At 39.2% G+C, this 16,029-nt stretch overlaps 1 protein-coding gene across 3 annotated transcripts in view; it reads right to left on the bottom strand.

The window, feature by feature from the left end:
- myo5aa (myosin VAa) overlaps window positions 1-16,029 on the bottom strand; it is a 119,753-nt gene that overhangs the window by 77,734 nt on the left and 25,990 nt on the right. For all 3 annotated transcript variants that reach the window (XM_057837957.1, XM_057837955.1, XM_057837956.1), the window contains exon 2: window positions 3,232-3,342. In XM_057837957.1, the coding sequence (XP_057693940.1) occupies window positions 3,232-3,342 (111 nt within the window). The remainder of the gene's footprint in view (window positions 1-3,231; window positions 3,343-16,029) is intronic.

Genomic DNA, 16,029 nt, shown 5'->3' with positions numbered 1-16,029 from the left:
CGTATGTTTACTATGGCAGTGTGACATATTGCATTTTGGCAGTCACGCTTCATCTTCAAACATTACATTTGGAAAAATGTAATTTAAAATTCGCTGCTGTCTGATGCTTCTTCAACCACACCAAAGGAAATACGCCTCAGAAAGCCTGGTTATTTGATTTGCGACAAAAGCTTTTTTGTAAGTTCGGATCAACACATTTGTCTCTTGAAACTAAATAGTGTGCAGTGACAGTGTCTAATAACAGGACAGATACACAGCAAAACAACCGTAACATACAAAGTGTATTTAATGGTGATCAGCAGAACCTTAAAATAGGTTTGGGCGATCTCTGCAACAAAAAAAAGATCACAATTTTATTTTTCAGTTCGTATTGTCCAAATTCGATTCTTTTCATGATTTTTAAAAACTTTCTTAAAACAAATATTTTAACTGGTAGTTAAAACATCAAACTATAGCTCAGTTAAATTAGCTGCCTCTCCAAAACTTGGTTAATAAAACTCATTTTTGGGAGCACATATTTAAATAACTTGCTTTTGGCAGCGTACAAAGAGCATATGATTGTTGTTAAATGTTACCGAGGCGTTTATTTGAGAATCTCAAAACGCTAAGAATTTTTGTGAACGGTTGAATCTTCCATTGTAAATTAGCATTAGACTAGCAGGTGTTAAAGGGTACCACGGATAGAAAGACATGTAATTCTTAAAAGATAAATGTTAGTATGAGTTATAATAATTTGATATTAAAACCCCTGTCTTGTTTTAATAAAATTTGCAAAATTTGTTTAACCAGTAGGTCGCCATTGTTGTTGACGACGCAACGCACTCTGGGTGGTGACGTCACTGAGCGGTGCTGCCGGGCTTCCACAGTGTCGCTCTTTGGCTACATAAACATGTCGCCGGTTCTGCCCTTCGAATTTGAACCCGAGTGGAAAAGTGATGAGCAGGACAGCACTGTTGATATTTCACAAAACGAGCAGCAAAAGCATTTAATGAAGGTCTCCAGCGGGATTGGAACCCACGCTTTCTGTGCAACAGACAAGCGCATAGACCTCAGGACTATACTTCCGCGTGACATTAGGGTCATAATTTTCCTTATAAAGCAATCACAACCCACATGCGTTGTCTGTCTCTGTGCGCCAAAACCTGAAAGGGAAACGCAACTGAAAAGAAAGTGCGCGTGGCTTGACCACAGAATTAGAAAACTCGGCCCACTTCACCGCAGTGTCTAGTGACAGTGAATCAAGCAGACAGCAATAAAATAGGGATTGCATATAAGAGTTTATTGAACACACAAAAAATATACGATCGCGAAAAGGGAGACACAAAAAGGGTCCTTGACAGTAGGTCGTGATCAGTTAAAAAAAAAAACGTGGTGAGAAGCAGACGATCGGAAAAACCAAGGTAAAATGCAACTCGCAACAAAGGGGTCAAGAATGACAGCAAGTCAATATCTCGGCAAGCCGCCTAGGATCGGTTTAAAGACACTGTTGATGAGCTGGAATTGGATGCAGGTACGATGTTGGGAACTCATCCCAGAGCTCTGTAACAAAACAAACTGACCAGCAGCAGAATGTGACAAAATCATGCCAGTCGTCATACTAGTTTCGCTTGCTAGCTAGCACAGCTATTCTCCCAGTCCAGCCCAACAGCATCATCACTTCCAGCGTGCATTGCGCGTGTAAAACATGACGCCCTCCGTAGGTCAAAACATGTTCAAAATGTTATTTAGTAAAACAGAACAATTGTGGCTTATTAGAACCTACAAGTCTAAAGTCTGTGGTTCCCCTTAAGAAAACGAAATAGATTTTGTATTTTAGTGCACAATAGGTTTTTTTTCCACACCCTGAAAATCAACATCATTGGGAATGTCGTTTGCATGTTTGTTCTTCCAATGCTTGGTTATCTCTGGGTTCTCCCGATTCCTGCCAAATTAAAAATAAATGCCGATTAAGTTCAGTATCGATTCCAAATTGTCAGTGGTGTCTTTGTTTTTGTTCCATATCTGAATGACTCCAACTCACCCACAACGTTAACGAGGCGAAGTTAAGTCAAAAATGAACAAATTTAGAACCGTAAGAACCAGTGTTGTTTTCGTCAACGATGATGATAATGAAAATATTTTGTCGACAAACAACTTTTTCATGGGGACGCCGTGACGATGACGAGCTAAAAACATGTCTTTGGAGACTAAAACTAAAACATAATGAGACGAATGCCAGTTTTCGTCTCAGGAGACAGAGATGAATATGTGCCATAGTTTCCGTCATAAGTTCACAATCTGTGACATTTTCTTATCGTAGGTGTAGTTAGCTTGCTTTGTAAGCAGTGTTTGATCATGTCACTCATGTGACGTGCTGCCCCCCCCCCCCCCCCACACACACACACACTTACTCACCAGTGTCCACTCCAGGCTCCAGACTCACCTTTTTTAGAAACACATGTCAGGGACAGCCTGCTAAGTTTTGTTTTCTTATCTTGGTGAGATATGCCATGTTGCTTTAGATTGCTTTAGAAGGTTTGTGTTGAGTGATTATCACACACCAAATGTACCTTGTAGCGTTAGCATAGCATTCACGTTAGCATTGGCATTTAGTGTGGTGAGTGTCGTCTTAACTTTTCAAAAGTTTTTACTTACAGTTCGTGGCGTCCAGGTGAGTTTAATTAATTGAAAATAATGTACTGTTTTCCTGCTAACCGTGTATTATCATCACGAAGATGTCCGAGTAGACTACTATTAAGTGCTCGTCTGCCGATGTTTATTCGAAATAGTTAGAAACTTTTTATTTATTTATTTATACATGGAATAAACTGTAACTGCCGACCAAAACTAGACCAAGACGAAAACATTTGGAAATAACTAAGATATTACTAAAATGTGGCTAAGACTAATAAGTATTTTCCTCCAAAAGACAAAGACAAAAATTAAAAAGGCTGCCAAGAACAACAGAACTTTAACTGTGTTAAACTGTACTTTTATCAGGGGGAAAAAAAAAAATGACACGGCTAGAAGCATCTACCCATCAGCATTGCAAAAGTGCAAAATTGTTGGCGATGGTTTGATGAATAAAATTTGTTTCTGTACATTTAAATTATTCCCTGATGGCATCCTTACGAAACTAATTTGTGTTGCCAGCTAATAACAAAAACAATAATGTTAATGAGACTGTGATGTGTCTGAGGTAGGAAGAGAAAGAGGTGGCGAGGGGTGGAAGGCAAACGCAGCACTACTCACGGTTCCATCTTCCAACATGAGCTGCAGGGATGTGTCGCCATTTTTGTAGTCCTTGGTCAGCTCAGCTGACTTCCACACCTCCTCAACGTCAGGGATCCACACCCGAGCACACTGCAAATGACAACAACAAGAAAAAATATTGAGCTAAGTGATGGGTTTACCCATGGACATGCTAAACCTAGATCAGATCAACAAGCTTGTGCAGAACTCTCTTTCAGTGCCACTGACATTCAATCATGTCTCTTTTGATCCTTCTGTTGTGAATTTAAATAGGTTTATCATTAGGCGACATCCAATCCATTTAAAGTGGGAAGGGGGAAGCGAATCAACGAACATTCATTAGCTGCCAGCTCTCCCAGTTCAATTTGAATGGACGTCTATCGCTGTCAATAACGCCCTACGAGTTAAGCATGATTACGGCATCACTTAATCAAACACACTAAACCAAACCACAAAAAGATAGCAAAATAACTGACAGCACCCTTGCATTGGTGATATCATCAACAATGTGCGTGGTATTTAACAGCATATAACAAGATAAAGTGGGAAGGCTTGTCGTCACATGCCCAGAGGGGAAAAACCCCAAATGTCTTCTACAATTAGCTTTTTTTTTAAAATTGAATTTATGTTCTTTAAATGATTGGTTCCCTTGCACTTGATTTAATTCAGTTTGCAAATAACAGTGATGCAAGTTGTAAACTGCTGCATTAGTGTCTTCCTACATTGGCCAGTTGCCATTATGTTCTTGTTACAAGTGATTGAAGAGTGTTTATGGTGAGACAGTTTATTTTTATAGTTAAAGGATGTTACACTCGATGAGAAAAGATATGTTATATGCTATTTATAGTAGGCGTGTAACAATTAATCGATCTGATAGGTACTATATATATTGCGGAAAACACAGACAAGGCTGAAAAACAGTTTCTGCTCTTGCATCCCTCTTAATAAACTGCTGTATTTTAAGCCAAAAGAACTGTTGTGTTTGATAGAGCAATATGTCTATATGCTGCCATAGTACTTTCATGACGCTTTAAGCCCCCGAACTATTTTTAATTTGTCCGTTTTACCCTGGAGACCCCCGTTTACAGACACCACGCAACGGCTTTTGTTTCAACCCAGCTATGAAAAGAAGGCAAGTAATGATATTTATTATTCATAGTGTCTATCATTTTAGCTTAGAATCATTAATTGATGTCAAATATTTAACTGAAAAAAAAAAAGCTTTATAAAATTATTCACTTGCATTTTTTTAAACTTTTAAACAAATTACGTCACAACGAAAAAAATAGTGTCACGGATATCTACCTCATAACTATCGCCTAATTGTATTTTTTTTTGTTACTGTCGCATTTCTCCCGATATCTTAGATGATAAATAATCGATCCAAACGTTTAAAAGGGTAAATATTTGAAAAAGAAAATCTCGACCACTCCTTGATGTCTGCAATTTCTGCATTGCGACCCTTGTTATATTACCAAGTTTCACCCATAAAATCCCACAAAAGTCCGGCTGTGGCTATTCACAGCTGTGTCTTGACACTCGGTGAGACATGCTACACGGAATGTTTGGATCGAAACAAGGTAAGTACGCGATAATATCTCGTTGAAATCATGGTGTCTTTCTTCAGTTATACTCTCACCTCGAGTTAGGGTTTAGGGGTTTAAATTTTTTTTTTTTTTTTCTAAATGCCCTCCTGTTCAAATTTTTTCTTCCCCCTAGAAAAATGAGATTTTAAGCTTTCCAATGATGTATCACACATGCATGTAGGACAATTTTGGAATTTGGCCAAATTGGGGGTCTCAGAGCGGAACTTTAAGTCACCCGAGTGTTTTCCGACATATACACGTATCGTCATAAAATTAGTGTTTTACCCCATAGACATCCCATAAAATTAGTTGACTGTGTTAGTAACTGTTGATTGGGATTTTCTCATAGTACCATATTTTTCGGACTAAAAGTCGCACCAGCCATAAAATGCCCAATGAAGAGATAAAAACATTTTTGGGGGGAAATTTACTTGATAAAATTCAGCACATAGAACAGATATTTCATCTTGAAAGGCAATTTAAAATAAAAATACAATATAGAACAACATGCTGAATAAGTGTACAGTATGATAATGTTACATAATACATGAACAACAAAATGCGAATGTGGCCGATATGTTAATGTAACATAGCTATTAAGAGGTATTCAAATAATTATAGCATAAAGAACATACTAACAAGTTTACCAAACCACCAGTGTCACTCCAAAATACCAAAATAACGTGTGAAATGATATAACTATGTGTTAATAATTTTACACATAAGTTGCTCCTGAGTATAAGTCGCAACCCCAGCCAAACTATGGAAAAAAACTGCGAATTATAGTCCGAAAAATAAGGTACACGTTTAACTGACTTACAGTATGTACAGTGCCTTGCAAAAGTATTCGGCCCCCTTGAACCTTGCAACCTTTCGCCACATTTCAGGCTTCAAATATAAAGATATAAAATTTTAATTTTTTGTCAAGAATCAACAACAAGTGGGACACAATTGTCAAGTGGAACAAAATTTATTGGATAATTTAAAAATTTTTAACAAATAAAAAACTGAAAAGTGGGGCGTGCAATATTATTCGGCCCCCTTGCGTTAATACTTTGTAGCGCCACCTTTTGCTCCGATTACAGCTGCAAGTCGCTTGGGGTATGTTTCTATCAGTTTTGCACATCGAGAGACTGACATTCTTGCCCATTCTTCCTTGCAAAACAGCTCGAGCTCAGTGAGGTTGGATGGAGAGTGTTTGTGAACAGCAGTCTTCAGCTCTTTCCACAGATTCTCGATTGGATTCAGGTCTGGACTTTGACTTGGCCATTCTAACACCTGGATACGTTTATTTTTGAACCATTCCATTGTAGATTTGGCTTTGGTCTCAGGTCTTGTGCAGATACCAACAGGTTTTCTTCCAGAATGTTCCTGTATTTGGCTGCATCCATCTTCCCGTCAATTTTAACCATCTTCCCTGTCCCTGCTGAAGAAAAGCAGGCCCAAACCATGATGCTGCCACCACGTTTGACAGTGGGGATGGTGTGTTCAGGGTGATGAGCTGTGTTGCTTTTACGCCAAACATATCGTTTTGCATTGTGGCCAAAAAGTTCAATTTTGGTTTCATCTGACCAGAGCACCTTCTTCCACATGTTTGGTGTGTCTCCCAGGTGGCTTGTGGCAAACTTTAAACGAGACTTTTTATGGATATCTTTGAGAGATGGCTTTCTTCTTGCCACTCTTCCATAAAGGCCAGATTTGTGCAGTGTGCGACTGATTGTTGTCCTATGGACAGACTCTCCCACCTCAGCTGTAGATCTCTGCAGTTCATCCAGAGTGATCATGGGCCTCTTGGCTGCATCTCTGATCAGTTTTCTCCTTGTTTGAGAAGAAAGTTTGGAAGGACGGCCGGGTCTTGGTAGATTTGCAGTGGTCTGATGCTCCTTCCATTTCAATATGATGGCTTGCACAGTGCTCCTTGAGATGTTTAAAGCTTGGGAAATCTTTTTGTATCCAAATCCGACTTTAAACTTCTCCACAACAGTATCTCGGACCTGCCTGGTGTGTTCCTTGGTTTTCATAATGCTCTCTGCACTTTAAACAGAACCCTGAGACTATCACAGAGCAGGTGCATTTATACGGAGACTTGATTACACACAGATGGATTCTATTTATCATCATCGGTCATTTAGGACAACATTGGATCATTCAGAGATCCTCACTGAACTTCTGGAGTGAGTTTGCTGCACTGAAAGTAAAGGGGCCGAATAATATTGCACGCCCCACTTTTCAGTTTTTTATTTATTAAAAAAGTTTAAATTATTCAATAAATGTTGTTCCACTTCACGATTGTGTCCCACTTGTTGTTGATTCTTGACAAAAAAAAATTAATTTCATATCTTTATGTTTGAAGCCTGAAATGTGGCGAAAGGTTGCAAGATTCAAGGGGGCCGAATACTTTTGCAAGGCACTGTATATCGAAAGTCACCAACACAAAATAGCCGACAAGTGACAACGCTCGTCCTCATTGGTTCACAGCCCGCATCAGACATTTAACTTTATATAGGTGGTACATATGATTTACAGTATTCAGTCAGTGTGTACTGTGCACAGATATCTGACATCAGTTATCGATGGTCACAATTGCCCGTATAATTGAATCACCCAAAAATAACGAGCTCATGACTAACGTGATATACCGCGAGTTACGACAAAGTGCGTGTATATCAAACAGAAGAATATTTTGGCGAAATGTATCGCTGTGTTTAACAGACTGACAAAGCGGAAACGACAAGAGTCGGATGTTTGTGGAAATCAACTACTCAGTCAAACGGCAATTCATACTGAGCACTTGTGGATTGTGTGCAGCCACACAATTGTCTCTCTCTTTTACACGGACAGCCAGCCAGACGCAGACACACTCAACTATTTAAAAAAAAAAGCCTCATGAAGCAGAGACTGGAGGTAATCATCTGATCACAGAGCGTGGAAAAACAGCGGCAAATGCTGCCCGTCACATGGTTGTGGAATCCGAGTCGTACATAAAATTGCACGCGCACACCCACACTAGCTCATAGAGGTCTTCCTTGTAATGATATGATGCCACTGAACCGCCACTGTGACCTTAACAACTGTGTCGATGGGTGTAGTATTTGAGGTTATATAAGAGAGGCGAGAAGGGATGAGGACTTTAAAAAGGTTTAGCAGAACAAATTCTACCAAATTTTATTCATTTAACCTGTCTTTTAAAAGATTTTGTAAGGCATGGGATCACTTAATTAGTTGACATTTAATTAAATTGCCTTGAAAAAACACAGAACTGAACAGGTTGCTCAAAACGTGAGCAGTACTACGGACATTGAAATTGCTGCTATCTTAGGGTGACCATATTTTGATTTCCAAAAAAGAAGACACTCGGCCCGGCCTCGAGATAATTTTACTCGCAGTTCACTCAAAGATGCCTATATCACTTTAATATGTTTAATGTGTGCCTCCTCAGTCTGGACAGAAAAATTCAATTTTATTTAAAAAAAAAAAAAGTCATATTGTATATATTATATACTATATGGAAATAAGTTTTTTTTACTTAACAGGCTTTATTCTTATAAAAAAAAAAAAAAAAACGCAAAAAAAAAAAAAAAAAAAAAGACAAAAAAAAAATTGCGTGCAGACCCGTAGAAATATAGTACAGTCAATACAGACACACGGTAGGCTTGTGCCACATAATTTTTTTTATAAATTACTATCACAACAATAGTCGTTGAGAAATTGTTATTCCAACTCAATTTTTATTCCCATTCAATGTTCTAGATTACACGCAAACAATAACCAAAATAAACCGACAAACTATTCAACCAGCATGTTTCCAAACGCAGCAGTTCAAAACTACGTTTCTCATAATGCCTAGCGTGGCTTAGCTCACTGATAGCTACCCTATTAGCGAGGTAAAATCAAACTTTGCTATCTAAGTTTACAATCATCGGTAGCGCAACGATTTGACATCAAACGGGATTTTACAGATCACGCCAGTACAAAGCTCCGACAGAAGTCAACAGTTGCCATTACATACGTATTTATCGTAAAAAAAAAACTTAATAACTGGGCAGGCGCTCCTACTTTTAAAATATAACACTAACATTAAACCAAATACACGAACGCAGAACAATTAATACAAGACTAATACAACATACTGCATGTCTTTGTACCCATATATTGTATCATATATAACAGAAGACACATGAGCCACATTAACAGAAGATAAACTTACAGCAAGGTGTACGGAGCACGATAAACGTCTCTTAAAACTACTCCTTATTGTAGTCTGTAACTGCTTCTTCTCTTGCCAAAACGTCAACCCAGTAGATGGCGGTAATGGCCCATAATGCAAGGGGTAAACTCTACTCCTTCTCCCGCCCCTACTAGTAGGAGCCACGACAACACAGGCAAGAGCTGCCCCCCAGCGGCCGGAGATATTCTCTTCAAATTGGTCCCGTGAAAAATCATAAAAACCGGACATTTTCATGAATTTATAAAAGCCAGCCGGATGACGAGGACACGACGTGAAAGGTGGACATGTCCGGGCAAAAGAGGACGTTTGGTCACCCTATGCTATCTTGCTTTTATGAACACTTTCACAAGCAATAGGCATGTGTTCATCCTTTATATAAGAAATTAAGAAAAATACATTCTAAATTTAAAAATGCATAAGAATACTGATGGTGTGGAGATTTTCGTCTTCAAGACATGAAGTCAATTGTATCGGTGTATAAAGGCAAAAAGATAATTACAGGACTCACACCGCACAAACACTTGTGTATGCTGTGCTATGTTGTCCACAAGTCAGCATTTAAAGCCCTAAAACCTTTCTGTGTGATAATCTGCACACCAGAGAGGATTTACCCTCCGCTCAACCTCATTTGCATGCAGTAGAGTCGAGGAATGCACGCAGGGATGCTGAATATTTGGAGGCTCACTTACTCCTCAATCAATTTCACTGCGTCTTCAGTCTTGTTACGTAAAATACCGATTACAGTCCCACGCTGCTAGGACAGAGAGGTCTTGTATGATGAACGGGATACTATTAATTGCATCTGCTGCTTCACTACCAGTCATCTGAATCATGACATCATGGTCACACCAACTTCCTGAGTGTCATCTGTTTGATAGATAGGCCTTGTTTAATAGAAGTACATATTGGACCTGTCACATGACGAATAGAAATAACTCCTTTTGAAACCAGTAGTGCTCCAGCTGTGGTGTCATCTGAAAATGACTAATTCCTCCAAAATATTTATCTTTGTACTGGGTAAATACAAAATTGAAACTGGACCTAATATTGGATATCATTTAAAAAAATCAAGTTCAGAGTTTTCTTGATACACTGCTGGCCAAAAGTATTGGCACCCCTGCAATTATGTCAGATAATGCTCAATTTCTCCATGAAAATGATTGCAATTGCAAATGCTTTGGTAGTAATATCTTCATTTATTTTGCTTGCAATGAAAAACCCAAAGGAGAAAGGGAAAAAAATCATTACCATTTTACACAAAACTCCCCAAAGGAGAATGGGGAAAAAAATCATTACCATTTTACACAAAACTCCAAAAATGGGCAGGACAAAAGTATTGGCACCCTTTGAAAAATCATGTGATGCTTCTCTAATTTATGTAATTAACAGCACCTGTTACTTGCCTGTGGCACATAACAGGTGGTGGCAATACCTAAATCACACTTGCAGCCAGTTAAAATGGATTAACGTTGACTCAACCGCTGTCCTGTGTCCTTGCGTGTACCACATTGAGCATGGAGAAAAGAAAGAAGACCAAAGAACCGTCTGCATACTTGTGAAGCAAAATTTGTGAAGAAGCATGGGCAATCTCAAGGTTACAAGTCCGTCTCCAAAGACCTGAATGTTCCTGTGTCTACCGTGCGCAGTCATCAATGAGTGTAAAGCCCATGGCAATGTGGCTAACCTCCCTAAATGTGGACGGAAAGCAAAAATTGATGAGGGATTTCAACTAAATATTGTGGATAAAGAACCTCGACTAACATCCAAACAAGTTCAAGCTGTCCTACAGTCCGAGGGTATAACAGTGTCAACCCGTACTATCCGTCGGCATCTGAATGAAAAGGGACTCTATGGTATGATACCCAGGAAGACCCCACTTCTGACCCAGAGACATAAAAAAGCCAGGCTGGAGTTTGCCAAAACGTACCTGAGAAAGCCAAAAACGTTTTGGAAGAATGCTCTCTGGTCAGATGAGACAAAAGTAGAACTTTTTTGGGAAAAGGCATCAACATAAGAGGTTACAGGGGGAAAAAATGAGGCCTTCAAAGAAAAGAACACGGTCCCCACAGTCAAACATGGCGGAGGTTCCCTGATGTTTTGGGGTTGCTTTGCTACCTCTGGCAATGGACTGCTTGACCGTGTGCATGGCATTATGAAGTCTGAAGACTATCAACAAATTTCAGTATAATGCAGGGCCCAGTGTGAGAAAGCTGGGTCTCCTTCAGAGGTCATGGGTCTTCCAGCAGGACAATGACCCAAAACACATTTCTAAATGCACTAGAAAATGGTTTGAGAGAAAGCACTGGAGACTTCTAAAGTGGCCAGCAATGAGTCCAGACCTGAATCCATAGAACACCTGTGGAGAGATCTGAAAATGGAAGTTTGGAGAAGGCACCCTTCAAATCTCAGACCTGGAGCAATTGACAAAAGAAGAATTGTCTAAAATTCCAGCAGAACATTGTAAGAAACCCACTGATGGATACCGGAAGCGTTTGTTCGCAGTTATTTTGTCTAGGTTGTGCTACCAAGTATTAGGCTGAGGGTGCCAATACTTTTGTCTGGCCCATATTTGGGGTTTTGTGTGAAATGATAATGATTAAATTTTTTTTCTTTGTGTTTTGTGTTTTTTCATTGCGAGCAAAATAATAAGATATTACTACCAACGCATTTGTAATAGCAATCATTTTCTGGGAGAAACTGAGCATTATCTGAAAAAAATGCAGGGGTGCCAATACTTTTGGGTGGCAGTGTATATGACAATAACCTCTGCTATCAATCTTTTCCAAACCGACTTCGGGAAAAAGGCGATCAGCATCCTGGACTGGTCGCCACTCATTTGCAGGGCACATGTAGACTAGAGACAGACAACCATTCACTTTCATTGACAACAACTCATGCATTTATTCTCTACAGCACCTCGTCCACATTCGTGTCACAGATTTGCTAGAGTTGAGAGCTGGCTACACCCTGGACTGGGCAACCATAAACAGAAAATTAATTCATAAAATATTGTAACCCTTTTAAAATGACAAAAATGTCCCGATACTTCCAATCTAATCTTTTCTCCAAAGATACCTAATTGAAACCTATATTTTAGACAATTAAAAATAATAATGTCAACAGGAAATGACAACTCATTTTTGCATTAAATGCTCCGTATACAAAAATATTACATGATGCTCTTTTACAATCTTTGGTTTTAAAAGAGAAGTAGCTCCACGCAGTGGACATGCTTGCCACGATTTACAGCAGCCCAAAAAACATGACAGTGCTAAGAACATACGCCCAAGTCATTTTTGCTCTCAAAATTGTTTGTAAATATCAATTATTCAACAAATGGTTCTTTTTGGGGTTCCTGCAAATTGTTTTTTAACAATGTCTGCGTGATTATTTTCAGACGTGAAAAATCTTGGGTTTTTTAATGAAGGTAAGGCTTACTACAAAATGTTATTTATACAGATTGTTTTCAGGACCATCAGGCATTACTTTTCCCATTAAATTTGATCAGCATGTGAACTAAAAAAAAAAAAAAAAAAAAGTATTATAGTGATGCACGATAATACATTTTTCAACCGAGACCGCTAACCGATAATTTCCTCCTCATTCCAACCGATAACCGATAATGTCAAGCCGATAATTCTATTAAAAGATTTATGTAAAATTTCAAAGTATACACAAAAGAAAATATTACTGTGCAAAAATATAATTTATTGCTCTTTTTTTCAACATAAAATATGAACAAGTCGTCAATTCAAACATCTAAATAATGACAGATTGTCTGACATTGTGTAATGGTAAACCTTTGGCAACAATTACTTACAGAGTAAATACCTAAGTTGCACAAAAATGCCTTTAAAAGTAAGCCATTCCTAACATATTTAACATTAATACACTGCAAAACACACCTCCTTAAAACTAGTCAGTTTTAAGTGTAAATCTATTGGCAATAAGTGAAATTATCTGCCTTCGCTTCAAGTGTATTTCTCTCAGATTTCTTGGAAGAAAAATAGTTAGCTGAAAATAATCTTAACAGCCTTGTTTTAAGCAATACATTATTATACTTCATCCTCATCCTAAAAAAAAAAAAAAAACTTGGAAGAAGGAAAGATTTTGAATAATATTTGTGGCTACAGAATATTGATTTAAGAATTTGATTATCTACTGTGACTGTAATTGAGCAGAGAAATAAGTTAAATAATTTGAAAAGTGATTGCTAATGTTATATGCTTTGTTGCACACTGTGAAAATGATTAACTCAAAAGAGCGAGATGTCATGTACCCATTCTGCAGCGCTTTGTTTACATTTGCGGCTTTCACGACTTTTGCTTTACAGCAGCTAAACTGCTACACGGCAGTACGATTTGGACGGAGTTGGAGCTCGCATCCGCGTGCGTGTTGTTTTGCGCCTGAGTTTTGTTAAGCCGAAAATAAAGGCAGCGTTACAAAGTCATCTTACCGCTCGTCATTTTACATACTGAATGCATTATTGACTGTCTGACTTCGTTTTCTCCATGTTTAAATTATCATCTAACCACTGTGCCGTCATGATAAGCTTGCTTACTGGACATCACTTTTTCATGAAGAATGGTGGTCGTATAAACTGCATTATTTTTTTATCCAGGGCTTTGGTTCTCGGGTCATTTAGGTAAAAAAAAAAAAAAAAAAACGTGTCTTGTCTTGGCGGCGGCGGCAGCTACGTTCGTACCGGTGTTCTGTCAAAATTTGCTCCCGGACCGGCCAGAGCGGCGGGCTCCGTCGGAAGACGGCTACTTGCCGACTATCGGTCTCCAGTCTAGCCTTAGCGTGTTTAGCCTTAGATGCGAATTTACCACCTGCCTTGGGCTGCATTCCCAAACAGCCCGACTCTGTATCGTCACAAGCCCTGTAGTTTAACTTAGTTAGTGTTTACAATAGCTTTAGCATTCCCGCTAGCAGCAGCCTCGTATTTGTTCCAAAACTCTTTGTGATGCAGTTTTAAATGGCTGCTGGGTTAGTGGTTTTGAATGAGGACGCTTTCTTTCTGCCTCGTGGAACTTCTATGGTACATGTTTCGCAGATTGCGAGAGCGTCGTTTTTTTAGTAACAGCCACCATAATATTCAACTACTTCTTGTCGTGTAACTCCGCCTCCCCAACCCCTCCTCCCTCAGGGGCTTCAGAGAGGGGAGGGGTTGAGGAGGCTGCGTGCTGAATTCTTCGGTTGCGCACATTTGGAGGCTAAATCAAGTATATAATTATCGGATTGCATTATCGGTTGAATTTTTTTATTATCTGGATTATCTGTGTGACGTCATAATTGCCATTATCGGCCGATAATTATCGGTGACCGATATTATCGTGTATCATTATACAAAAGACATGTTAACATGAAACACAGAGTTATTTCATTTCCCCAGACTTTGAAATATATCTCAAATGTTTCTGCTCAACCCATTTTGAAAAGACATCTGACAATATCTAATTCCATGACTATTTACACATTTACACTATCAGGACGAATAAGTTTTTAAACAGGAAACAGTATCACCAAGCAGCGCAGTTCTATTGAAAAAAAAAAACATTTACTTTGAACGAGAACAACAAAAGTAACCAAGATTCTGGCATTCCACTGCACGCCAAACCCAATGTTACCATGGCAAAGCCAACTGTAGCACAGGAAACATGACTTTTGGCTATAAAAATGAGCTTGGCGCAGGTTACGTTTATAAAGCACAATTGTTCAAACATAGAGGTTGCCAGTATCACCACTGAGGGCAAACAAAACATTCTCAGCGCCTCTTGGTTCCTGATACACCATTTTGTTGCTTCATTTTTCTCATTTCCCCACAGGGAGCGCCGCAGCCGTCAGCCTAGCAACTGAGAGGGGCGGGAATGAAGGATAAATGGATATGGGTCCAGGGAAACCTAAAAATAGCACCAGCAAGTTTTGAGCAGCATCACACCTCGTGGAGGCATCATTACTGCACTAGCAACCTCACAACTCGATGCTAGTTTTCACTAACATTCACAGTTCGGGCGAGGCTTCAGCCCAATCAAAAAGAATTACTCATCACTGAAATGTGTTAACTAGCCACAAAATGAGACACAATCCAGAAGCAATTACAGGTGAGGTAAAGGTTGGAAGAAGCAGACATTTTACATGTTTTAAGGATGAAAGGGCAGAGAGGCTACTGAGGCTTGAATGGATGGCGGGTGTATATTAGGTGGCAAGACCCTGCAGTGAGCTAACTATAACATACGCTGGATTAATCTGAGCCCTCTGACAAATGGTTTTACCAAATGCTTTACTAATACGTATTTGATAGCCACATGGCTTCCTTATGGTGACAAAGCCCAAAATTTCTAAAAAGCTCCAATGCAACATAGTGCATAAACTAAAGACAATAGACAAGACTCCGAAGTACTTCCGCTTTACTTCCTTAGGTCTGCAAGCAACTTCCATTTTAGAATTTCTCAATTCAAAACAACAGTACAGCTAGAGTAAAATTAATCATCAAAATCCCTTAAAAAAAGAATTTGGAAATACCGCATCCATCTGCCATCATCATGACAGGGGAGGACAACATGTTTATGAAGGCAGATGTGGACACAAGCTGGTGCCACCACAAAGACCGGGTGTTTTTGTAGCCATGTTGTCTCGGTGTTTTGGTAGGTATGTTCTTCTTATCCAGAGGCGTCGCGACCCATTAGGCAAACCAGGCAATTGCCCAGGGCCCCCAGCCAGCAGGGGCGCCCAGAGGGTCAACAGATTTAGCACACGCAGCTTTACTGCACTATCGCAGCGACAAGAGTAGGGAGTGTTTCAATATCATGGAATCATTTGGCAGATAATCTAACAATTCTGTTATACATTCCAGTCAACACTAACCATGTCGCGTAGATTATACATGCTTAGTAAAGTCCAATCAGTTAGTAATACCACATGATTATTGAAAGAGTGACTCACCAAATACTCTCTCGAAAGTTCTTGCCGAGTTATCATACG

Source organism: Corythoichthys intestinalis, chromosome 1 (genome assembly GCF_030265065.1).
Source record: "Corythoichthys intestinalis isolate RoL2023-P3 chromosome 1, ASM3026506v1, whole genome shotgun sequence".
NCBI classification, from domain to species: Eukaryota; Metazoa; Chordata; class Actinopteri; order Syngnathiformes; family Syngnathidae; genus Corythoichthys; species Corythoichthys intestinalis.
This window is presented reverse-complemented; position numbering and strand designations above follow the sequence as displayed.